The 25,194-nt window shown below is 36.9% G+C and overlaps 1 protein-coding gene across 30 annotated transcripts in view; it reads left to right on the top strand.

Moving 5' to 3' along the window:
- The window catches only part of DLGAP2 (DLG associated protein 2), a 454,715-nt gene that overhangs the window by 416,189 nt on the left and 13,332 nt on the right, over positions 1 to 25,194 (top strand). For all 30 annotated transcript variants that reach the window (XM_088162316.1, XM_088162319.1, XM_088162314.1 and 27 more), the window contains 4 exons: positions 3,158 to 3,507; positions 13,503 to 13,588; positions 14,826 to 15,241; positions 24,064 to 24,155. In XM_088162316.1, the coding sequence (XP_088018442.1) occupies positions 3,158 to 3,507; positions 13,503 to 13,588; positions 14,826 to 15,241; positions 24,064 to 24,155 (944 nt within the window). The remainder of the gene's footprint in view (positions 1 to 3,157; positions 3,508 to 13,502; positions 13,589 to 14,825; positions 15,242 to 24,063; positions 24,156 to 25,194) is intronic.

Raw genomic sequence — 25,194 nt, 5'->3', positions numbered from 1 at the left:
CCACACTGAAGACAAGAATTCTCCATCCCCGTCTTCTCGTCCCCAGTTCATCACCAGTGCCCTGGGGAGCTACGGGCCACTGTCCTCAGTCAGTGCTCAGCTCCCCAGGACTGCATTGCCCAGCACCAACGCTCTCTGTGGGGCCAGCAAAGTCCTCCACAGCTCTGGAGTTTGCAGAATGATGACTAAAAATGGGGAAGACACAAAGCAGTGCTGAGGAGGTTTTATATGCTTGCTTTGAACTATTAACCACTAAAGCAAAAAAAAAAACAAAAACCCACAAGTTAGAGAATGATGCAAAGGTGAGAAGAGTCCCTGTCCATCAGCATAAACCAATGATAAATAAAAAGTTCCTTTTCTATTAGGAGAAGGAAATGTTTCTTCCCATATATAATATGCTGTATTTACGATTGCCAGGACCAAGAACTAGACATTGTAGAAAAACATTATGGTTGATAACAGGACTATTCTCAAATGCCATTACTAATTGAAACAATTTGCAAGTGATATAAAATTTCATGTTTCAGACCTTAAGGTAATTCTTATTTATTAAAGGTCTAAACCCAAGCATGAACAGTAAACTGTGGACTACTGTGTTACTTTCTCCTTTAACAAGACTCTAATTTGTTATATAGTAGTCTCTTAAGTCAGAAATACATGCCAAGTTATCCCATTTACTTCAGTAGAACCACTTTAATGTTTAAAGCAACTAGAATTTGGTAGCAAGATTTGACCCTTTATCTTCTTACTTGATTTTGTTAGTCTCCAATTAGTCCTAGATTTCTGTCTCTGAAACTGTTATTCCAGATAAAAACTCATTAACAGTGCAGAGATGGAATTTTTTTATTCCCTGCTCAATATTTTATCTTTGTGACTGTATAGGAATTAATTTAATTTCTTCCTGCCATATTTCATCATAAACATGTAGCCAGTTTCTCACAAACTTCCAGTCTACTGGAAGTTTCTTCTACTTGTTGAACATCTGTGGCATTTTAAATTTCTGTTTAGTGTTCACCATCAAATGCTTGACAGAACACTGCAGTTACTCTAATACTTGTTGGCTTTAAATCATGTCACTCCACTGAAATAATCAGACGTTTTTAGAATAAAATATTCAATCCTAGGGGGAGAAAAAAAAAGGGCGGGGGAGAAAAAAAAGGCAAGAAATTTGCCACAGGGAGAATTTTTCTTTTTCGGAAATGAAAATGAAGATTAAGTCAGCTATGAAGGGTTGCAACAGCAGTTTAACATTCATATTCATTAGACATAGAAGTGATCTGCTGCTCAGTAGTAGGGATATACCTGCTTGTGATGTTTCATTATCACATTAACCAGATGTTTGATTATTCACTGCTATTCTTTTACATGAAGACAGATGTAAAAAACAGTGAAGTAGTTATCACAGTGATAACCTATCTTATTTTACAGGTAAAATTGGCTTCCTGTGCTGGATATTGTTCACCCTATTTCACTCCATTTTCTCTATTTCTAATGTTTCCAAGGACGTTGATCACTTTCATCTACATTTGCAGGGGGAAGGTGGGGGAGCAGCATTATGGCAACTCTCTTAGTGGAAACATTCCTCAGACCCACTGCTTGAGTTCCTTAGACTCTGTCTTAATTTCCAATCTTTACAGCCTCCCCCTTCTTCTGTGAGCTTTCTGTACTCCCTAAAGCATCTGAAAAATATTGAGTTTTTTCTTTCTTCTTAATTGCTGGTTACAAAACTGACAGGAGATAAGATTGGTGATAGGGGAACAAAATGGCACTTCAAAAAAAGCTCAGATTCTGAAGAGCATGTTTCACCTGCTTTACGTGTTTCACTCTGTTAGAGAAATTTAGCTCAGAGCAAGGCTATGAATCTTTGCCAGAATTGATGGCATCAATATGAATTCAAAACATTCTTTAAATGAAGGTTTTCTTTCCTAGCTCTGCCTTTCTCTCTTTTATGTATGATAACACTTTTATTTATGATTATCAAGAGTCAACATTTAAGTGTCACTTTCTCTAGACTCACTGTTCACATAGGCTAGCCTGGTGATACAGACTTAGCAGTCCAAGGCGCTAATTCCTAAAACAATCTCTTCATTCCAGATAGCTGCAACAAAGAAGTGAATTGAACTTGATTTCTCCATACAGGAATAAAGATATACCACAATGCTTTTTTTTTTTTTTTTAATCAGTTGCTAATTTTATGAATTATGATTATATGTGCTTTGGGGAAAATACTCTTCCACAACAGAAATATTCTTATTAGTACCAAAAAAAAAGTTAAAAAGTGCATAGTGGGCCTAGACAATTAGAAAATTCAGCTGTATGACATTAAAGACTAAATATTAATCTCTATGGAATTTTTAAAATTTTGTAAGGAAGCAGTATTGGAACAGTTCCGCATCTGTAGAGTTTTCTTGGATCTTTTATTGAGCCTTATGCTGGAAGACAGAATCTGTGTTAAACCAGCCTCATAACTGCTCTGCTAATCAAAGTCTTAATAGCTTTGCATATATTACAATATTTTTAACATGCCTTGAGTTTCCCTTTATTCTGTATTGTGAATTTTTTTTAAATAGACACTTCTTGCACAAGTAAGTAGCCAACCTTGCCTAATTCCAACAGTGTACTTGGAAGGAATTTTAAAAGCTTAAAGTGTGGCATACCATAAAGTAGAAGTTGTTGAATAATATTTTTTTCCAGTATATTGATACTTTTTCTTAAAATACTGCATCCATACAAAGCTCAGAGTTCAGATGATAAAAACAGGGGGGGAAAATCTTCCTTTATTTCTTTTATGAGCTTGATCCCGTAATCTCAGAAGCCTCAGTGTGTACTTAACACAAGCCTTAACACACATTTACTCGCTAACTCTCTTTCATCTTCACTGTAATTTGGGACTGCCATTTCCACCCCTTCCTTCTTCCTTGTTGAAATAAAATGTTTCTGTGGATAGCCATCTGACTCTGAGTGACACTTTCAAATAATAGTGAGGTTAATGAAGAGCACTACATTACACCACCATAAATTTTAAGTAGTACAGTATTAGGGTGATTTCTGTTATCAAGTTTCCATCAGATTAATCTTCATTTCTCTCTTTCTATTTTTCTTTTCTTTTTTTTTTCTTTCTTCTTATTTTTTTTTCCCCTTTTAATTCTTTCCATAGCTGTAACTTACACAAGTTACAAAAAAACACCGCCACCAGTACCCCCTCGTACCACTTCCAAGCCACTGATCTCCGTGACGGCGCAGAGCAGCACGGAGTCCACGCAGGACGCGTACCACGACAGCCGGACTCAGAGGATATCGCCGTGGCCGCAGGACGGGCGAGGGATGTACAACTCCACCGACAGCCTGGACAGCAACAAGGCCATGAACCTCGCCCTGGAGACGGCGGCCGCCCAGCGCCACGCGGCCGAGAGCCAGAGCACCTCCATACGCACCAGCGACAAGGCCATCCTGGTGACCAAAGCAGAGGAGTTTCTCAAGAGCCGGCGTTCCTCTATAGGGATCCAGGTAGTCTGTCATTAACATCTGTCTGTGATGAATTGCCCGTCTTCTTTCTGTAAATAGCATAGAATGAGCCGTTCAGCTACACTTGCTCTAATGGTCTAACAAACAACCCCTGGCTGCTTAGCGTTAATTGCAATTCACGTCATGGCTGTGCAGAGAAGTCTTCGGCTAACACACTGTACCTGGGAGAAAATGAATGAATAAATCTCTAGGGAGGTTACCTGTCATTAACACTTGATATGAAAATTATACTGCAGAGCTACAGGTGAACAGAATGTTCATCTCCTTCCCCCCATGAATTCACAGTCCTTTTATAGAATTTCACCAGCTTTAAAATTCTTTACTGTACTTTTTCCATTATATTTCTCTTTTGACCTTGGAAAAAGTGTAAAGTCACTAGATCTTCAAGTATTCTACCCAAAAAGAGACGCTTGCTCTTTTAATTGTGCTTGGAAGAAGGGATCAAAAAAGAGAAAGAAATTTTCTGCTGTAGATACAGCATAATTAGAGATGGCAAGTAATAACACTAATAAACACAGTCTTTGAGCATTCTTCCATTTGTCCATCAAAACCCACAATATTTATTTCACCTGACAAAATGTGTGTCAGACTGTGGAAAGCTCAGTCAAGTTCTGTTGTTTCAGGCAAATTAAATAAGACAATTCCAAATGCAAATTTTGATTGCTATTCTGTCTGCTAAATTCTAAGTACTATATAGATAGAAATGGTCATTTGTTCAGATCTTTAGGAAATACCAAGTAATAATAAAAATGAGAAAGTTGAACTAGCAAAGAGTGTGAAGCCTTTTGAGGCAGAAGTAGAGGAAAATTTAGGCTTCTGTTCTGCTGAATATCTCCTTTTACATCACTGGATTCACTTTTGTGCTTACTTTTGCTAGATTAACAATAGAGAAACTGACATTTATTTTGACATAAGTATTGTGGAGACAGCAACATAGTTCTTGAGAAGGTAATTGTCCGTGTAAAAAAGCCCAGTGAGTGACTGTATATTAGAAATATACAAGAATATAAAAGAAAGGATATGATTTTCTTTAAAAGTAGTAATTGTATTTCCATTAATTTCATAATATAATCATAAAAAAAATGTTTGGGTTAAGCATGTCACAGCTGCTGAGAGAACTTTACAGGTTAACATTTTAGCATGCTCTAATTTTGCTGTTTCATAATGCATTAGACTAATGGGAAGGAATCAGCTTTGCCAGAAAGCTGTTTGTCCATTTCCTTGACATAAAAGTATTTGCTTCTGATTCTTTGGATGCAGAAAAGTAGAATTCAATTTAACAACCATGGCAAAATATTCACATGACTACTTTTCAAGTGCTTTACAAAGTAATTAGTGTATCTTAAATTGTTCAGAGAAGGAGCTTGGGAGATAACACTGAAAAGTTCAAAGGAGTAGCAAAGAAATCTTTGGTGCCTTTTAGCCCCTAACCTGAAACTTACTATTCAGAAAGGAACAGTATCTACTGTTGTTCTTATCTCTCCTTTACAGCAACTGTGCACAGTGGTATTTATCAATATTGGTGTCTTGATTTGGTCAGTCCTGATATTCCAGCAATTAATTCTGGAACTTTGATTTCATCACCTGATCCTGTTTATTACTACAGGTGATGACCAGTATTTTCACTGGGCCCTGACCCTTCTTTATATGTGCTGTGTTTAATAATCTGTGCTTATAATCCACAAAAACACCTGTGCAATGATTTCCATGGAGGCAGTGGATTTTCCATAGCAACTTGTCATCTGACACCTGGACTCAGGTGGTCCTCAGATGCACACATGGAGAAAGGCAAATGTTGTTTGCAACAGCAGGTCTTAGAGGGGTGAGATGTTTATTATCTTTCAAGAAATACTTGTTTGGTTGTACTATTTGACATTAGATAAGGTTGACTTTTCAACAGTATCCTGAGTACATTTTAGTTGTTCAGGATTTTTTTCGCCACTAAGCTTCAAACATCACATTAGTGGGAAAAATACATTTCTGCAGTATTTTTAAATAGGAAATGCATTTTTTTATATTGCTATTGCCAAGTTTGTACAGAATCAAAACTCAAAGTAGAAAGTTCTTATTGCAAACTACACAAATAGTAATTTATGTACTCAAAGTACAGTTGCAGTATTTAATTTCTTTTAGACTTCTGTGTCAAAGTACCTTGGAAAAGGATGTTTTTTATTTGCATATTTCCTTGATTGACTAAATGACTTGTTTTCTCATTAGCATGCCATGCCAGGGTAATGCATTGAATTTGCATTTATTTGCATTAGTTAATTTGCTATCAGGATGGTTAATTTGTGCATTTTTTACTGTTCCACTCCTTTAACACATTGATGGGAGAATGTTTGCCAAGACAGCTTCATACAGGAGCAGAGAGGAATGAACAAAGGTACAGAGTGGCCAGCAGTGCCACTGCAAGTGCAAATACAATGGACCCACCCTAGGGCTTCCATGTCTTTGAGCAATATGATTTGTGTAGTGTGTCTGCAGTGAATAGAAGTCCTGTTAAAAAGCCCTGGCACATGCTAGGCATGTGCCAATAGTGTTGGAGTTCACATGCACAGAGAGTCCAAGCTCCTAGGGAAGCACTAGAGTTCCTATACCTCTGGACCTCCTGTCTGCAGAGACAGACAACAGCACACATACACTGATCCATCTCACGGTATGTTAGTCCTATCCCAGATGGGAATTTTGAACAAAAAAATAAAAGCTTTGGAAATTAAGCTTTTTCCAGAAAATACCTGGAGACTTTTGGGCTTTTGTTAGTTTTTTTTTGTTTTATTTTTTCCACTGACATATTTAAATCAAGACAAATATTGTTAGCATGTCAATAGGCACTGGGAAAAAATGCTGACTTATAAATTCAAATGAATTTCAAAATACTGATTTTGAGATTAAAAATTTAGTCAGCAATTGAAAGAATATATGGATATAAAAAGAAAAAGACTCTTGTAATACTTGTAGCTATAAACTTCATATCTGTCTTCTATCAGGACAGTTAAAGACTAGTCAAAGTATGTGAATTAAAATGGAGAGTAAAATAAGCACTAAATCAGAACAAGGTTGTTGCTAAGATATTTTCCAGGATTTTCCTCGCTCTTTTGCACACACTGGTATATATGCTAATGATTAACATTTCAAAATCTGCTCTAGTTATAAACTGTTTCATATTAAAAGCATTGGGAATGTGAAATATATGAGAAAACATGTCAAGAAATTCCTCCTATTTATTTCAATACTTCAAAACATGCAGTCCTTTGTTTCTTCTCTATTTAAAAGACATCAAGGCAGCTCAAAATGAACAGAAACCCTGGAAATGAATGAGATGAAAACAAATGTTCTAAGTGTGAAGGCTGATTCACAGTCGTATTTTTGGAGACAAGCACTAATTGTAGCGTAGAGAATGGACTCAGTCATCTTCATTTATCATCAGAAGATCACGCTTCAAAATACCTAGTGCGTTTTTTATAATCTCCAGAATCTACATCGAACAAATCCTTCTTATAAATTAAAGGCTGTATCCAAGGAGATTAATGCAATAGCTTGCTTGCCTAAGATTTTTGTGACAAAAGAGGATCTTCTGCATAATTTAATTATATATATATAATGAAATTATTCATGTCACATGGTAAAAATGTGGTTCGTGATATTCTGCACTCTCAAACTAGAATTCCCCTTTAACACAAAGCATTTGGTACCCATATGTTAAATGTACTTAGATAGGCACCTTCATTTTCTTTGTACAGTTTAGGTTATACCATCTCTGTCAGTGCTCGACTTCAGAGTATACACAGCAATCAAATGAAATATTTGCATTGATTACACTGGTCTTTGGACAAATGATTCAAAGTTATAGAAGTAATTAGAAATAAGTATTGTTTATTCTCTTCCTAAAATGACTGTTAGACTCTGCTTTTGTGAGAGGAGTGTATATGAAGTCCTTTTCGAGAAGTCAGTGAATATTTATGGATTAAGAGCAATTTGTCTCTTTGCATTAAATGCACCAAAAAAAATATCTCTACTGTGTACATTATTTTCTTGCTACAATCTCATGTAAGATTGACATTTCTAAACTCTGGTTTGTATTTTTAGTAAAAAGTCCTTTCTTAAAAGATCAGAGGAAGTTTTCAAGCTGCTCCTTTTGGTAATTAGCAGTTACTGTGCCATGCCACATATTTGAGTAGTCCAGATGTTCAGCTGGGAAGTAGCAGAGTAACAAAATGGAGCTCCATGGTGAGACACAAAAAAATCTCACAAGCATGGAAGTATAGGTTTATTTTGCCAGGTTTCTAAATTTTATTTTTAAAGAGTGTATGTTTTTGGCTGGTTAAAATATTCCATTAGTTAAGGAAAGAAGTAGCTTATAGTACTGTAGTTTTATTTGAAGTGGTTTTCCTACTTTGAAGTCACTGCATACAAATAAGTTCTCCCCATACCTAAGAATGGTTATCTGAATTCACAATTACATATACTTGATCTAGTGTCAAAAGTAGTGTTTTCTACTCTATTTTAGTCTTGTTATCACTGAGAAGCCTATGCAAGAGAGGAAAGGTGAATTATTTCCCTTCCTGTACATCATCAGAGAGATTGTTTATTAAACTCTAATTATAGAATAAATTGGTTACAGCAGTGAAAACCCATTGAGGGCAGTGAAGTCGCATGGGGAGAGATAATGTGGCCTGAAGGACTCTTACTGCTAATGTTTATGGAGAGAAGCAAAAGTCAACAGGTTAAAATCTGTTTTCTTATGCATTGAATATATTAACTTCAAGTCTACCTTTGAGACAGTGTGCATAGAAGCTTAGATTGGAATTTTTAGGATGTTCCAATGTTATTGCAGTTGCAGTGTTCATGTTTAAGAGAAGAATAAGGCTTTGTCACAGAAATAAAGACCGTTTTTAGAGTAGTTAAAATATTATCTGAAAAGCATAGTAAGTACTTTGAAAGAATAACTGAGTTCATGCATTGTTTGCTAGAATTAGTGCCTATGAACATATTAAAATTGACTATAACAAGCAAGTTACTTGCAATAGTGAGTTGCATTTATTCAAATAATTTTATGTTCGTATAATTTACTTGTTCACCCTTTGCAACCAAGGCAGTGTTAGTATCTGACACTTCATTTTCAAATTTAGAGCTGTATCAGTCGGCAGTGACTGATCTCTGAGCATTAATAGTATTGTCTTCTCCTTGTATCAACAGCAAGGAATGTGAAGGGGATGGTTATATCTTTGTGAAAGGTAAGACATAGAATCATGGAATATCCTGAGCTGGAAGGCATTCACATAGATAGATCATTGATAAAATAGAAATAATCTCAAGGTGCTCCCTTATATTTGCTACTAATATTATAAGCCTAGTGGACATAAGCATGTACGACAACATTTTTCATGGCATAATATGCCAATTTTTAAGGAACTTTTAGCTCTTTTTTTTGCAATGAGAGAGAGGAAGATGATTTACTATGTTAGATCTACTCCTTTCTTCTGCTTTTGGTATGATTGCCTATTTTGACTTTCCTCTTTTGTGTGAGATTCCATCATAAACATATCAAGATAAAATTTTTCATGTTATTTTGCTTTACTGAGACTGTAGGCCAATTTGAAAATATTAAGGCTTTTAGAACCCACGTAAATATTAAAGCAATAATGAATCAAGGAATATAACAACAGTTTTAGTAAAACTTATTTGAGTTTCAAGAGTCATACAATCAAACCAAATTTATTACTTTTTATCCTCTGCTCATTTGAGTTTAGCTTGGTCAATTGCATGAAAGAGTTTCCTGCTGTTTTCCAGCAGAAGTCTTTATAAAATCTGTCATACAGCAATGTACTTTATTTGTTCATTTTTTTTTCTTTATGATTGCAAATTATTGTCTTATTTTCCACTTTTACCTGTGTTGGTATTTGTCTCCATTTTACATTTTGTTGATTTTTACAATATTTGCAATGCTAGATTTTGCCTGAACACACACACACAAAATTGGCCTTCTCCTGCTGTTACAAGACATAGTGAGAAAATGAAAGCATTAAAATATCAAGGCAATCATCAGGTCATTTAGTTAGTGTCAGTATTGGCAAGCTGGAGGGAAGGATAATTTGGCAAGAGTTCATATTTAGAGATAAGTAATATCATTTTTATTTTGATACTGTGACCATCATTTTTCTGATAATTTTTTTGAATAAAATTTTATATCATATTACTGCATTTGTGCCTGGGAATTCTAGATATCAATAGTACACTGGGTAAATTACTCAGGATTATATCTCCAGGTGAAATGCCAGTAAGAAAACACTTGAAAACAGATAGATGAAAAAGACTTTTTCTCGATGTATTGTATCAACAGAAATATACCAACCCATTCCAAATATAAAAGGTAAATCTGCCTCCACACATCAGAAGCAGAGTTCAAAAGAAGACCTGCTATTTCTTACTAAACCAAACAATGTAGCTGGCAAAACAGGTATGTTTTTGATATGCAATAAGGAAGAAGGATGCGTGTTGCAAGTCTGCCTGTTTTGTTCCAGAAAAAAATTGATGGATCAATTGATGTTCTCCGTAGGGGCCTTTCCTTGTTTATGTCTTTGGACCATCATGTTTCCAACAACACCATGTCTGAGCTGCTGAGCCATCTCTGTGGAAAGCAAAAGTCTATTCTCTATCCATTGGCCATTGCCCACCTCCAGAGTGTTACTAGCCATATGTTACCCCCACAACTATGATACTATTAACCCTCCTTACCCTATTTCTGTGTTCAGGAATCTGGCCTGCACCTCATACCCTGCGACTCACTCCCTAGATGCTAAGAAGCACATTATATAAAAATGGTCATCCTAAGGATATCACTCTTTGAAGGAAGTGCAGTGCTTTGGAAAGGGCTGAAGGCAAAGACTGATGTGCAGAGATGTCAGCTTGGCTTCATCTCCCTGGCTTTGTCTCAGGTCTGAACTGGCCCACAATGTCCTGTCCTTCCATGCTGAGCCATGTGAGTGAACAGAAGCCCTGATAAATCTTTTGTTCCCATCTGCTCAACTTCTTCAGTCTGGTCACCCGCAAACCTCTTCCCTTGTCAAACCTTAAGGCTTGTAACCCTGTGGAGCCTGTGCCTATGTCACTGACACCATCATCTGGAGTTGCAGTTCAGTCAAACAAGTTAAGGGAACTTGATCAACAAGTGGAAGTAATAAGAAATTATGATGGTCTTTCCCTTCAGACGCAATCCAATAGAAAGATAAAATAGAATTGAATTATGGAATAGTTTAGGTTGGAAGGGACTTTAAAGATCATCTAGTCACATCTCACTTCCATAGGCAAAAACACCTTTCATTAGACCAGGGAGTTCAGTGTCCCATCCAATTTGGCCTCAAACACACTTCCAGGGATAAGGTACCCACAACTTCTCTGGGCAATCTGTTCCTAAATTATGCAATTTAACTCAGACTGACTGGTTGCTTTGGGATGAACCCCAGTACAAAAGCTCTTAGCAACAGTTTTGACTTCCTGATCACTCCAATTGTTGTTATAGATTTCAACATCAAACAACATCCTCCAGAAAATGTTTCCACATCATCTTCCTGCTAGCACTCCTACAGGTGCAACCAGTAGCCATAGTCTAAGCATTTTGTGTTACCTGCTCTTATTCACTACAGTCACAGAATGGGTCATCTGGTCCAACCTTCCTGCTCAAGCATCCCAGAGCATATTGCAGAGGAGTTCATCCAGATGGTTCTTGAATATGTCCAGGGAGGGAGACTCCACAGCCTCTCTGGGCAATCTGTTCCAGTGCTTGGTCACTCACACTGTAAAGGAGTTCTTCCTGTATTGACTTCTTGCCCATTGCCTCTTGTCTTATTGCTGGGCACCACTGAGAAGAGTCTGGAAATATTCTCTTGATACCCTCCCTTCAGATACCTGTAGACTTTCATAAGGTTCCCTCTCACTCATCTCCTCTACCTCTGAGAATGAGTTCACTCTTCAAAACCTGTCCACAGATGTTTGATGGAGGTCTCATTTATATATATAAGTGCAACTTGCCTCGCTGCTCCCCCAACAGCCTATACGAGTATATCATTCTTTGCCCAGTTAATTCAGGAAATTAATGTGTTTTATATGCAGCTTTCCTCAAATCCCTGAAAGTACTAGATAAGTGCTTAGCCCCTCACTTAGACTAGAAATTGTTATTTAAGGCTCTTTTGGACTCTTTGCTATAGCTAAGTCTGCATTTCCTGATAGATAGACATCTCTTTGTGCTAACAACTGGACCTCATGACTGCTTTGCATAGAGCAATGTTCTTTCAGAGACTGTGGTCCCCCAAGCAGCTGAAGCTTCTCACTCACGTTGTAGCGAAGACCCACCTTAACTAGGAAACCAATGTACCTCTCATTTCACTTGGTTGTTCTGGCTGTTTTTCCTCCAAGCTGCTGCCTCTGTGGTTGAGGGTTTTTTTTTTACTCTCAGTGTCAAGAAGAATCTTTCTTTTTATACTGACAACATCACATTCCAGAGACTGTTACCAAGTCTGATATTTTTGTTCTCTCAATGCACTGCCCATCCAAATGAATAGAGCAAACTTCCATGCTACTGCCAGGGTGGAAACAGATGGCAACATGCACTGTCCCCTAGACCTTATGCAGAATAAAGGGAATTGCTGGGAAATGTGTCTTTTCTGTTGTCACAGTGATAGCCAGACATTTTAGCACACCTGTGCCTGGTGCTATACTGTGCAGTTCAAGCATGCCATTAACATTTACTAAAGGGCTCCTGCACTAGCTGTTTTCATGAACATCTCCATGACTAACACTCAGGTAAATATGAACATGTACTCATTGCTGGCTGGAATTCCTTTCCATGTGAATGTACATTGAGCTACAGCTTAAAGATGGAAGGAGAATTTACCAGCAACTGCCTTCCTCAAGAGGTATAGTCCACAAATGCACTTGCTTCCCACCCTCCTCCTACCTTGTCCCTGCATCCCTTCAGAAACCAGGTGGGGTTGGGACTGTGCAGCTGAGACACAGCTGCAAAGACCATCAGGCTCTTTCCAGAGATGCCTGTGACTGCTGCAAGGATAAAACTTTTCTTATCTTTATCATCAGATATATTCTTTGGATTCACACATGGAGTGTGCATATTGAAAAACTAGTTCATTTTTTTATTATTATTATTATATAACAGTGAAAATATCATTCAGAAGGAAAAGTCAGTTCTACTCTTTCTCTTTTTCCCTGCCTCTCCCTTGATCCATTATAATTTGCATACTGCAGCACTTGCTCTGTCTGTGTCAAAGACTTGGGGGCGGTGTGGTGGTGGGGAGTGCTATATAAAATCCAACAGAAACTTGCAAATGCAAGTCTCAGTCTTGAAGGAAACTACTGCGGATATACTTTGGTAAGTGTATTTCAGATGGGAATGTTATAAAAAATGCATAAATTGCCTGCTTGATACAGCATTTTCAGGACTGTGTTATTAAAAAAAGGTGAGGCAGGGCATTCTGCTATATCCCTCACATCATTTAATGGCTTTATATTTGTCAACACAGTTGTCGATAAAATTTCATTGCTCCATTTCTTTTTATCACTTGCAAGCTTATGGGGCTACTTGAGATTTTATTTTATTTTGTAAATCAAGGACTATAATGAGACTGGTTTATAATAATATAAAAAGGGGTTACCCTGTGGATTCCTCATTCTAAGAACAGCCCTTCCAGACCAAGTTTACTCCCTGATTCCACCAAACTGAGTAATTGCTTCTGCTTGGTTTTGAAATAGGGAATTACATAGCATAAGAACTTGTGCAAAACTTTAATAAGACACAGCACCAAAACAGTAATACCAGGCTGAATACTTATTGCATTTATTTTACTGTGCTAGGTGTTTCTTAGCAGTAAGATATGAAATATATAATTAATTTTGAATGATTATGTGTAAAATTGTGCTGAGTTGTCAATGCTCACTCTGCAGATGTATATTTTGTGTTGAATTAGGTGGAAACAGCAACTGATTCAGATACTGAAAGCAGAGGCCTACGGGAATACCACTCTGTTGGAATACAAGTGGAAGATGAAAAACGGTAATTTAAGCATGTTCAAAAATCTGTAGTCTTTCATAGCACAATATGCATTTGTAAACAGATTGAATAAATAACACCTGACAGGTGCTGCCACTAAATAATCCCCAAAGTCAAATTTCTTATATGCGTGGTTGTCATTTGGTAAAATTTTTGGAGATTATTTAGCAATTGCTTCATATTTATCTAACCTTCCAGTTTTTAATTGGAGGAAAGGAAGTAAAGTATTAAACTAAAATTGTGGCTTAATAGAATTTCATTATCAACAGAACAAATACTAAGAGCTACATATTGGAACAGTCTTCCTTCAATAGGACTCCTCATGCTGATCCAGGCTTTCCCAGCCCACGAAAGGAGACACAATTCTTATGATGGTACCTTTATTCTAAACTAGAATCAGCTTTTTTATTTGTTCGGTCTTTCTCTAGATTTGTAAAGCTGCTGGCTGGCCCATGTACTGACCCACAGGTTATCCCTGGCAGGTACTGTTTGTCAAGTACTGGACCAGGACCATTATCTCATTTCACAGCAGCTGTCTGAGAGTATCTGACTGCTAATTGCCTTTTGCCATCACTGACTACAAATAATTTGAGACAATAGACTCCAATGTGAAAAGATTTCACAAATAATCTTTGCTTCTCTATCGAACTTTTTAGCACAAAGCTTTTCTAAAATGTCATTATTCAGTGTCTTATAATAGTGGAAAATCAACTTTTAATGGGCACCCTATATAGACCAAAAACCTCCTAACTCACAGTCTTAAACGTGCTGATATTATCTTTCTTTTATTACAGGATTCTCAAAAGTCCTAACCGAGCAGATTTTCAGTTTTTTCTACTAAAAATTCTGAACATTTGAAAATTTTTTATATATATACTTTACAGACTTCTATCAGAAAGTTCTAATAAAAAAAAAGTGCTAGTTATTTCCAGTTTATTTAGTAATGATACATGTTATTTTGTAGTATGAGAATAAATCGATACTTGCTTCCAGAGATAATTTAAATTATATTCTTTTGTACCCTTGCTTAGATCAATGATTCTACTATGTATTTTGTTTTTCCTTTCTGTTGCTTCTCACCAGCTAATTTAAAGAGATATACACAAAGAAAAAATGTTTAACATAAAGTCCAATGAAATTAACAGAATCCACTCTTTCTCACTGAAACATTATTCTGTGCCTCTGTAGCATACATTATTTATATGTCTTAATATCTTTTCTTTCTTCCCTCTTCACCAAGACATGGACGATTCAAGCGCTCAAACAGTGTAACAGCAGCTGTCCAAGCTGACCTGGAACTGGAGGGTTTTCCAGGACACATCACCATGGAGGATAAGGGACTTCAGTTTGGCTCATCATTCCAGCAGCACTCAGAGCCCAGCACACCCACCCAATACAGTGCAGTGAGAACTGTACGGACACAGGGACTGTTCAGTTACAGAGAAGATTACAGGACCCCAGTGGACACCTCAAACCTTCCACCACCAGAGCCCTGGCTAGAGCCAGCCATCGAGACAGTAGAGACTGGTCGGATGTCTCCTTGTCGACGGGATGGATCTTGGTTTATGAAGTTACTACACACTGAAACTAAGAGAATGGAAGGATGGTGCAAAGAAATGGAAAGAGAAGCGGAAGAAAATGATCTTTCTGAGGAAAGTAAGAACATTTCAGTATATTTTCTACAGATGATTACTAAAATACTATATCTGTTAGGATAAAGCTGTGAGCTGTGTTTTGTCCTCACTCATTCTGTAGGAGCAAAGAACCATAATACATAAGAACACAGTCCTGCAACTGGCTGTGCAAGATGGTGTTTCCCAAAGAAAGGTTTTGTGGTAGTAGTTAAAGAGCCAACTCTAGAGTCCAGTGCAGGATTAAAGTCTGGTATTACATAGAGCTCAGGTGGTGCAATAGCTGCATCCACAGCTCCAAATCTGACACATCTTTCCCATTCACTTCTATGGCTCCAGTGCTTGACCCTGTGCCAGAGCACACAGAGTGGTCTTACATGAACACTCTTTTGCTCTTTTTCTGGAACCTGCAATTTTGCCTCTTAGTGAGCAGCCATTTTAAAAATCTTTCCATTCGTTTACAACCTCTTCAGCCTGTGGGAAGAACAGAAAGCAGTTGCAGGCAACAACATTAGTTAAAGTACTTCTGCAGTTAGACAAGCATATGCATTATTAGAAAATTCAGCTGCATTTTCTTATTACAATTTTTTCAAGAGTCATTATTATTCTCTCGTGTCCTGTGGACACCTTGAAAGGAGTGATAGGATAAAGTGAAAAATAATGTAGACAATTTTGGAACAAGATCCAAGACAGCGTTAATGATAGTAATATATCAAAGTGGTCCTAGGATTCAGTAGCCAGCTCCCTATGATTCCCTTTGAGGTCAATTATCCTTGTTCTTCAGGCTCAGTTTTATAAATATTTCAATCCCTGACAATCTGAATTATTGTCTCAGCTGAGATTTTCTCAGATCACAAATGAATTCATATTAAGTTTTCTTACTAGCATCTTTCCCTGCACTCTTAGAAATGTCACTGTTACCTCTGAGTGGTGTTTTGTGATTGTCTTCTTTCCCCCTCCATGAGTTCTTGCTATAGTGTACCCTCAAATCTTGAGCCAGGCCAGCATGGTGACTAAAAGGCCAATTCCTATTTCTTGCACTGACCTTTTCAAAGCAAAGAATGTCTATGTTTTTACGTCATCATTATTTTACTTTACAGTAATATTTTTCTGCTGTATTGTGCACAAGTCTGTCGAATAACAAGAGAAGATTTGGGGTGGGGCATGAGTAAGGCTTGTTTTCCTTCCTTGAGCCTCTGGTGCTTTCTGGACTGTGGGTTTTGTCCTTATTTCCATCATGGCAGAGCAGAGCTCAGAATTTTCCCCTTCCATTGATACTGTGACGACTTTAATGCCCTCCTAGAGACTGTTAAATAACAACATATTTTGCTTTGATTAGCCTTTGGAAGACTTTCCAAGCCTTTCATAATGGTTATTCCTCAGTACTTCTTTTTCTCACATATGTCCTATTTTTCATTTCTTCAAGTCTTTGCAGTGCTGAGTACTGACGTTTCAATGCCATCATTAAGAATCCCAAAGCACCTGCTTCCCAGATCACCTGTTACTGATGTAGGAATATCAGTGTTTTCAGTCTGAAGCAGAAGTTCAAAGAGCAAGAGACTTTGATCTCCTTTGAAAGAGTAAGATTATTAGGGAGCAAAGAGGAGAAACACACAAGGCCGTTAGCCCCTCTCTTTCCTAGCGAGGAGTCTGCAGGCAGGAGCTGGGCTTCTCCTCTCTCCTCTCTCTGTAAAATCTTCCTTTTGCACAGCCCTAGTCCAATCTGCAGCCATATGAAATGAGCAATGGAAACATGCTCGCATCAGTACACCTCCCTTCCCCCCAAGATGTGGAGAGGCAGTTAGAGCTGTTATTCCTTGGAATATGAAACTGGGTACTACACGAAGAAAACTTGGATGACCTGACTTTAGCTGACTATCTGTTCTGAGGTGCAGTACCATTCTCCTTCTCATCATGTGAACCTATACTTTTTCACTCCAGAAATACTCTGGAACACCTTGCTGCATGGTGAAATGGCAATCAAGAAGGTCGTTTTCTGTGAATTGTACATAGGACATGACAATATGGACTTCAGTAATTTTTATTGATATTTGGAGTTAGTGACACCCTTTTAATTTGGAGTATTTCACTTAAAAAACAAAACATAGTATCAGGATTTTGTTTCCCTGTTTGCAGAGGGACTCAAATTTGGAAGAGAACAAGAAAGAGCAATTCCCTGATAACAGAGTTGATAAAATACAACTGAAACCCTTGAAATCTCTTTTTTTAAACTAACAAAAATGGGTTAATTACTTGTGCTTGGGGGAACATTTTGACCTCCCCAATAGGTTAAAGAAGTTATAGAATATGTCTACATAGTGTTTGCAAAGTCAGAATTTGTGTTCAGCTGACTGTCAAAAGTGAACCTCAAAGTTACGATTTTTCGTTATATTTGACTCATTTCAAGACACCTTCCTGAAATAATTTTCAAATTACATTATTTTTAAATGGTATCTGTCTTGGTTTGAAAGACAGGTGTCTGCTGAGGAAGGGAGGAGCCTCTTGAAATGGAAAATGTAAACTCCCTCCCTTCCAAACTATTATAACTTTGAAATTAAGGAGCTCTCAGGCAAGCTATGGGAATAGGAATAACAGCTCTTTAATAGGAATATTAAAATAAAAATACAGTAAAAAAAAAAAAAAACAACAAAAAAAAACCACTGCCACTGACAGAGTCAGAATACACCCTGACACCCTGTCAGTCAGGGTGTTGGTAGCAGTCCCATTAAATGGTGGCTGCATCCTCCTGGATGACAGATGTGGTTCAGTTGAAGCAGTGCTCCTGGAGAAGGTGCAGTTTTCCTCCGAAGGTCCAGTGATGATGTGGAAAGATCTTGTTTTCCTCTGGAATCCAGTAGAAAAAGGCTGCTCTGATGTTCCAAATCTCAGATTTTATCTAGATAGGAAATTCTTGGCTCCCCCCCCTGGGTGGAGCATCTCACATTGGGATGATGTTATTTTATCAGTCCTGCACTGGGACTCAGTAGACCATTAACAGGAGATATCTCTCTGGAAAAAGGATGGGTTGTGGAAAAGATAAAGAACACTGCCCCACCTGGTTTTAACAGCTGGTGATAGAATACATACTTTTGGTTACATCCTGCATTGCAACCCAAGACAGTATCCCTTCATCTACCAACACTTACATTAAGTAAAAGGAAGTTTTTAAAGAATTAATTTCACCAGAGGAATGAGCTTCACAGCATTCAAAAAACTTTGTGTGAAAAATTTTTTTTCCCTTTAGAAAAAAAAAGGAAGTCAAGTTGAGCCTTTAGAACATTTTGTATCCTCAGTCTGAGCCACAGAGTCAGAGTAAGGTGTGTGTCCTCAAAAACTTAAGTTTACTGATAACGCAGCAAAACATGGATCTTGGCATATTTAAACATTTGCCAGTTCCTTGAAGAAAATAAACAGAAATGGCTGAGCCAAAAGCAAGTAAATATGGTTTTCCATCTTCCAGGAAGACTACTATTCCCAAAACACTTCACAGCAAAGTTTGCACATTCAAATTGTCATTCTTAATGCTGAATCATTTCTTTTTGGCCTGGATATATTAATTGTACCTGAAGACTGAATATAGTTTTTTATCTCATAGGAGATATGATACCACTTCTATTTTGTTTTAAACATGGGAACAGTTAAAATAGAACTGCATTTTAGAAAACAATTTCAGTTTTGCTGTTAACACAGCAGCCCTGAGATCACCAAAAGCTGTCTGATTGCTATATTGATTTTTTTCTTTCACTGTAGCTTTTCTCCCATAATGTTTTTTTAAGAACTTCACTCATCAGATCTTAGAAAAAGAGATAATCATCGCAGCACAAATAACCTCTTTCTCCTTCTTTTCAAAGAGTTTTTTTTTTTAATTTGGTCAGTTACCATGAGTTTTATTTTGAAGTCTCTGCAAAGTTTTTATATTTTTAATGGAGGCAGTTATTTGTGTTCTGTTTATTATTTATGTGTGTGTGTGTGTGTGTTCATTTATATGTAAAAGACATAGATATATGTCTGTAACAGTTCCCAGTTTTAGACATCTGGTCATTTGCACTCACAGGGTGCCTCCAGGCAAAGATGTGTGTTTCTCATGGGTGCTGACTGGAGTTTCAGTTTTACACCCTGAAAATTGTGTTTGGCTGCTAGTGTGTAGGTGATGACAAGAAAAACAATTTCAAGTGTCACAAAGCTATTGAAGACCAAGAGGGTCAGGACTTTGCATCCCATGAGCACATTGATGGGAGCAGGAAGAGCAGAGCAGGGAAAGGGAACCACAGTCCCTGCCCACAGTTTGTAGGCAGGGTCTGGCAGGGGAGAGAAGACAACACCCTGGGATTCTTAGTGCCCCATGCTTGGCCACTAGAATTCTCGTTATGGAGAACAGCTCCTCAGAGTTTACACTCACATAAAAATCCTTAGATTAAAAAAAATTAACCATAGAATAAACTGTGCCAGCAGAAAGGTTGTTTTGCTGGTATCTTCTGCATTGTGGTTAGGAGCTCTGCTGGCATAGCAGAAAAGTGATCTCTAGTGGGGAAAAAAATGAAAATATTAGAGTGGGAGCTCAAAGTATCACCTCTCTGTACCATTCCCCTTAATTCCATGGATACTGGACCATTCCTTGCTAATCCTCTAGCTGATATTTCCACAGTACTGAAAAGGCTTTACTAATGGGACTGAATAGTAATAGAAAACACAGAGTAAAATCTCATAATTTTAGGGGAATAAAAATCAACAAAAAACCCTCACAGCCAATTGGTTTTAGTATATTCATGAATTAATTATCCATAAAAGCTTTCTTAGGTGCTTGACCAAATACAGGTTATCCTTTAACCAAAGAGAAATTACTGACATAATTTTCTAATGATTTTCATAAACCTATCCTTCAGGAGCTACTGAAATTTCCAGTTGGAGTGTTGTGAATGACTAAAGAATAACTTAACTGCACTGAAACAGTCTGTAAAGTCCTACAGTGTGGCATCCAAGAATTCATTCCAGCATTTATATTGTTCTGCTGAAATTTTCTCCTTTTTGAACTTAGCTTTGTTGAGGTAAAAAGCAAATTTTACTTTAAAAAGCAAGTCCCAGCTGGTGAATTACCCTCCAGAGCACTGCCAGGTGGGGGCTGTGTTGTCCTAAAATGCCATCTGAACATTATATGTTTATTTTCATGTCTACATGCTTTCTTCATAGTGAAAAAGATATTTCTAAAGATTACTAATTTAGGTTTACAGATTAGACAAATATCATGCCCTACTTTGAGTTAGGAGGGTAAACTAAATGCAAGTTTCAATATTTTTCCAGGCATATTTTCTCAGATTGTGGAGTAATTTATTTACAAGTATAGGCGGGGGGAAATGGAATGCTCAAATGGAAGGAAAATTTAAATTAAAACATGTCATTTAAATAGACAGTAATGGATGCCAGAAGAAGATTGATTGTTAGCAGTTTCTCACTGCTGGTGCAGCAGTGGCACAATTGAACAAAGCTTTTAACCTGTCAAGATCAGAGTTACAGCATCAGATTATAATCAATTTCATCAATACAGACCTAACTTTTCCCTCTCTACATTTGTGATATGAAATCATTTTTGATTACAAGGTTCTGTAGAATTTCTCAAGCAATTCTACACACACAGGGGAAAAGACACCATTGTGTTAATTGTGCAATTTACATGATCTCTAATCAGGGTGTAAATCCTGACCTACTTTTACTGAAGTCATGGTCAGGGTTTTGCATATCTTCAGAGCTGAAGTCATACAGGACCATACAACAAAGATAAAGTGCTTCATATGCCTCAGGGAGCAGAATTAAGGTTGTGTGACTCTTTCCTGACATTTGGGCAAATAAAAAAATTATCTTTATGCAAGGAGGTATACAGATTATATGAAGAATATGTCTATTTATGTGTATTGGTAGATTTTATCATAATTTATTTACAAGAAAAATATTATAGTTGTCACCGAACATCTCAATCTCTTCAGTCTCTAACATTCATCATTCTTTCATGGAGATAATCAATCTACACTCATCAGAATAATTCCCCAATGCATGAAATTAATAACAAGGCTTTGGATGTCTATTAATATTGTGCTAAAGATTATGAGTTGAAGTGTTTTAATACTTTAATTTAATTACAGCAAGACAGAGTAGCATGAATATGAGAGATTCTAACCTCTATGTTTTATTACATCTGATTTACTTATTAAAATGGAAATAGAGTTAGATCTTTAGTAAATGTTAGGGCTGTAATTATACATGTGTATTCAGCACTGTGACTCAGTGGCACATGCAAACATCGCAGTCTTATATCCCTGACAAATATGTATCCCACCAAAATGCCACTTTGCCAGTGCCTGAGTCCTGACCAGTCTGACTGGACTTTAAACCACTAATGCTTATTGACGTGATGCTTCATGATAATGAAGATAAAATTAATGTTTATTTAATATGAGGGTCTGGGTAACTGAGATCAGTAGAAGATATGACATACATGGATTCTGTCAGGATCTATATTTCTGCAGAAGAGCTAAAACCAATGCCCCTTGTTCAGACTGTGCATTTGAGCTATGAACTGTAAAATTCAGCAGAGGAAATAAAGACTAAACTTTACTTACTAGAGACAACCAATAGAACCATTAGCCTGTGGAATCATCCTCATTCTTTTTTTGTTAAGTGAATCATTGAACATAGCATGGAATAGGTGATGTCAGGGACCTATTACAGCATAATTCCTCATCCTGGAAAAGGAGGACCTCTGACCCCACACTGGGAGTTTGTCTAATGTCCTAAGCTACAGATCACCAAGAGAAAAAAGGAGGATACAAAGCTGTTTGTCACTAAAGTCATTGCCTTTATTTAAAATGTTGAAAACCAAATTAAAGCAATTCGTGTCAGATCAAATGAAACATTTATTTTTTATTTATGTTTTTGTATGTTTGTTCAGGTTTTAACACTCCATATATTCCTTTCTTTATGCCAATAACACTGTAGAGGAAAGTGAGGGGTTTGGTGATCAAAAACCCCAAACCAATTAAAATGCTTTATTTCATTTGGCCAACAGAACAAAAACAAACCTCAGTGAATTACTCATGCAGCCCTGAACCACTTAACCCTTCTACAATGGATGTCACAGAGGACTGATGAATTATGTATATTTCTGTTTAATTTACTGTTGTGGCACAGCTGTGCTGTTTATCTAACAGAAAATGGAATAGAGTTTGAGAACCACAGCTCTACATATTAGCACATGCCTTAAAAGTTACCAAGGTTGTAACTGGAGCCCAAAACTTTCAAATTATCTCTTGCTGCTATTTGTAGGTGAGCAGATGTTTCACTGGTCGAAAGAAAGCTAAATTAAAATGTAAAATCTACTACCAAAGCACTGTTTTCACATGCCCTCCTGTATTTATTCTAAATAACAACAAAATGTTAAGTCCTGCCACACTTTAATGTTTCCTATATTAGGGGCTGCAGATCTGTTGTGCTGTACCAGCTTTATCAGCACTCATTGTCATGTTTGAATTATCAAACTTGGTTTCTCCAAATTGAAGTTAAATATATCAGAGTAATTCCTATCTAACATTACCCCACCTCTCTATATCTTTAACATTATTTGAAGATCTGGAAATTATCCTGCTAAAATAAATTTTTCACTGAGACCACAGCTTATAATGTTATTTAAAATGGGGTTTTTTTCATCATAGAGATGGATGTGGAGGAAAGGAAGTGTAGGAAAGGATAGTCGGAAGGTATAGAAAATCATGGTGCTACCTACCAAAGTGTGGTATTTATCCCAGCAAATGTGGGAGTCAGGATGTGTTCGTTTCTTAGGGATAAGCCAATTCCGTTAGGTAGTACTGTCAATAGAAAGACAGAGGCATCTCCAGGAGGAAATTCAGCTTATCTAAAAATAAGTTTCTAACATGGCTGAGCTGCTGAACTCAGATCACTGATTATAATGCATCCACAAATTGTGATTTAGACTGACGACTCTTGGAACCAAAGTCAAGTAAAATGAGTTTGGTTGTTTTCCCCAGTGCATACTGTAAGGGTGTGTACACGGACAGTGAGTAAACACCAACACATCCACAGGGGCTGATCCTGGTTCAGCAAAGCCCTGGAGCACCTGCCCCACTTTGTCTGAAGCTCCTGTACTGAGGACTTTGTGTATTTTCCTGGGCGGACACCCTGTAATTCCTAGTGGGTGTACCAAAACATGTCCCAGAGATGTAATTCTTGTGAGGAACTAATCCTTATGGTAGGAGTATGCCATATCACAGTTGAATGTAATAACTTTACCCTCAGAACAGATAAAGAGATCTCATCCAGGGATCATCCACACAAGTGTAGTGAGTGAAGTAATTTGCAATCACAGAGCCAGAAGATATAATCTAAGGCCTTTGACGTCAGAAGGAACAGACATCCAACTGGTTCTTGAGGCAAGACAATTTCAACAGCTCTCAATTTACATGAGCAAATGTAAATGGGAGAGGTGTCATTTACTTTGAAATTTAAGAGTGTTTTCAACTCTCTATGGATTGATGGATTCAGGAAGCTGAATATAGTCCCTTGTTTTTTTCTACTTCCTTAAGCCAGTAAAGTCTAAAATGTTTTGATTTATTAATATATCATTTATTATTCATTCATTATTGCCAAAAGATAAGGTGTCACTGAGTTTTCCTAGATCTCAGTCTTTTTTAAAAGTATTTTATGTGTATAATTGCAAGCAACAAAACCAAATATTTACTTCCATTTTAAAACAACCAGGAATTTCACCTGCATAGTTTTCAGCTGGATATTGTATTTACTGCCAAAAATCATTTATTGGTAATAATCTGTCTGTATGCTTAGTCCTAGGTAAGATCCGAAGTGCTGTTGGAAGTGCTCAGCTCCTCATGTCTCAGAAATTCCAGCAATTTTATTGGCTTTGTCAGCAAAATCTGGTAAGTCACTTTGCCCAGCTATTCTTGAAGAGTTTAAGTTTATTCATCCATTATATTCTACAAAATGTCACATTAAATTTTAGAATTTAATATTTTTACTTCAAGAACAACTGTAGTGCACCCGAGCAATAACATTCTGAAATATTATTTTCATGTCCCACATTTACTTCCCTCTTTTTTTAAACTTAGTACTTTGATATGATGTTAGTAGATTTTTTTAAGCAAATATGTAATTTCAATAATTTCAGTCTGATTATGTTATGTTTTTCTCTTTTTGGTGTCTTTATTAAACTAAATAAAGTAAGAAGGGAACAAATGCAAATTTTCTGAGACATAATATTATGGCTTATTTTTCCAATACTCTGATATAGTAATGACATTTCATGTAAGAAAGTGGGAAATTTTCACACTGCAATCAGTGGAAAATAATAAAATAGAATAGTGGAGAATACATGATCCATCTTTCTACCTACCTGAAAATAGGACTGATCATGGAAATGAGATATCTATAATGTTCATCAAATTGAGTTGGATAATTTGCATTGCCAATTATATATGAGATGTCCTGGGGCTAAAGGAACAGATGCATTATATTACTTATGAGGGTTACTGCTATTGTTCTGGAAGTTCATTAGAGATTAATTCAATTCTAAATGTTATCTTCATTAATATGACAGCAGCCATCAGTGATAAAAACATTGTGGCAAGATGATACTACAGCTGGTGGTAGAACACCTTTCTTTGTGTCTCTCAAATATCAAGTGAACTTTCTTCTTCTGACTGTCCCTAAACCTCATATCTTGAAAGTACTGAATTTTATTGTGTGCATGACAGCAGACATAACCTATACATCTGCTTACATACTTTTCTTTGCTCATTGGAATTTGTAACATCCATTCTGCAAAGACCTACTTGCTACTTTCCATCTATAAAATTAAACATTCCGAATACCTGCAATGAAATAATACAGAGAAAATAATGCCAAAAATGCCATATCTTCTGATAGAAAATATTGAGATACATGGTCCTCATTAGGAAA

This window comes from Sturnus vulgaris, chromosome 3, assembly GCF_052056855.1.
Source record: "Sturnus vulgaris isolate bStuVul1 chromosome 3, bStuVul1.hap1, whole genome shotgun sequence".
Taxonomy (NCBI): Eukaryota; Metazoa; Chordata; class Aves; order Passeriformes; family Sturnidae; genus Sturnus; species Sturnus vulgaris.
The sequence above is the reverse complement of the archived record's forward strand: the minus strand, read 5'-3'. Positions and strand labels throughout refer to the sequence as shown.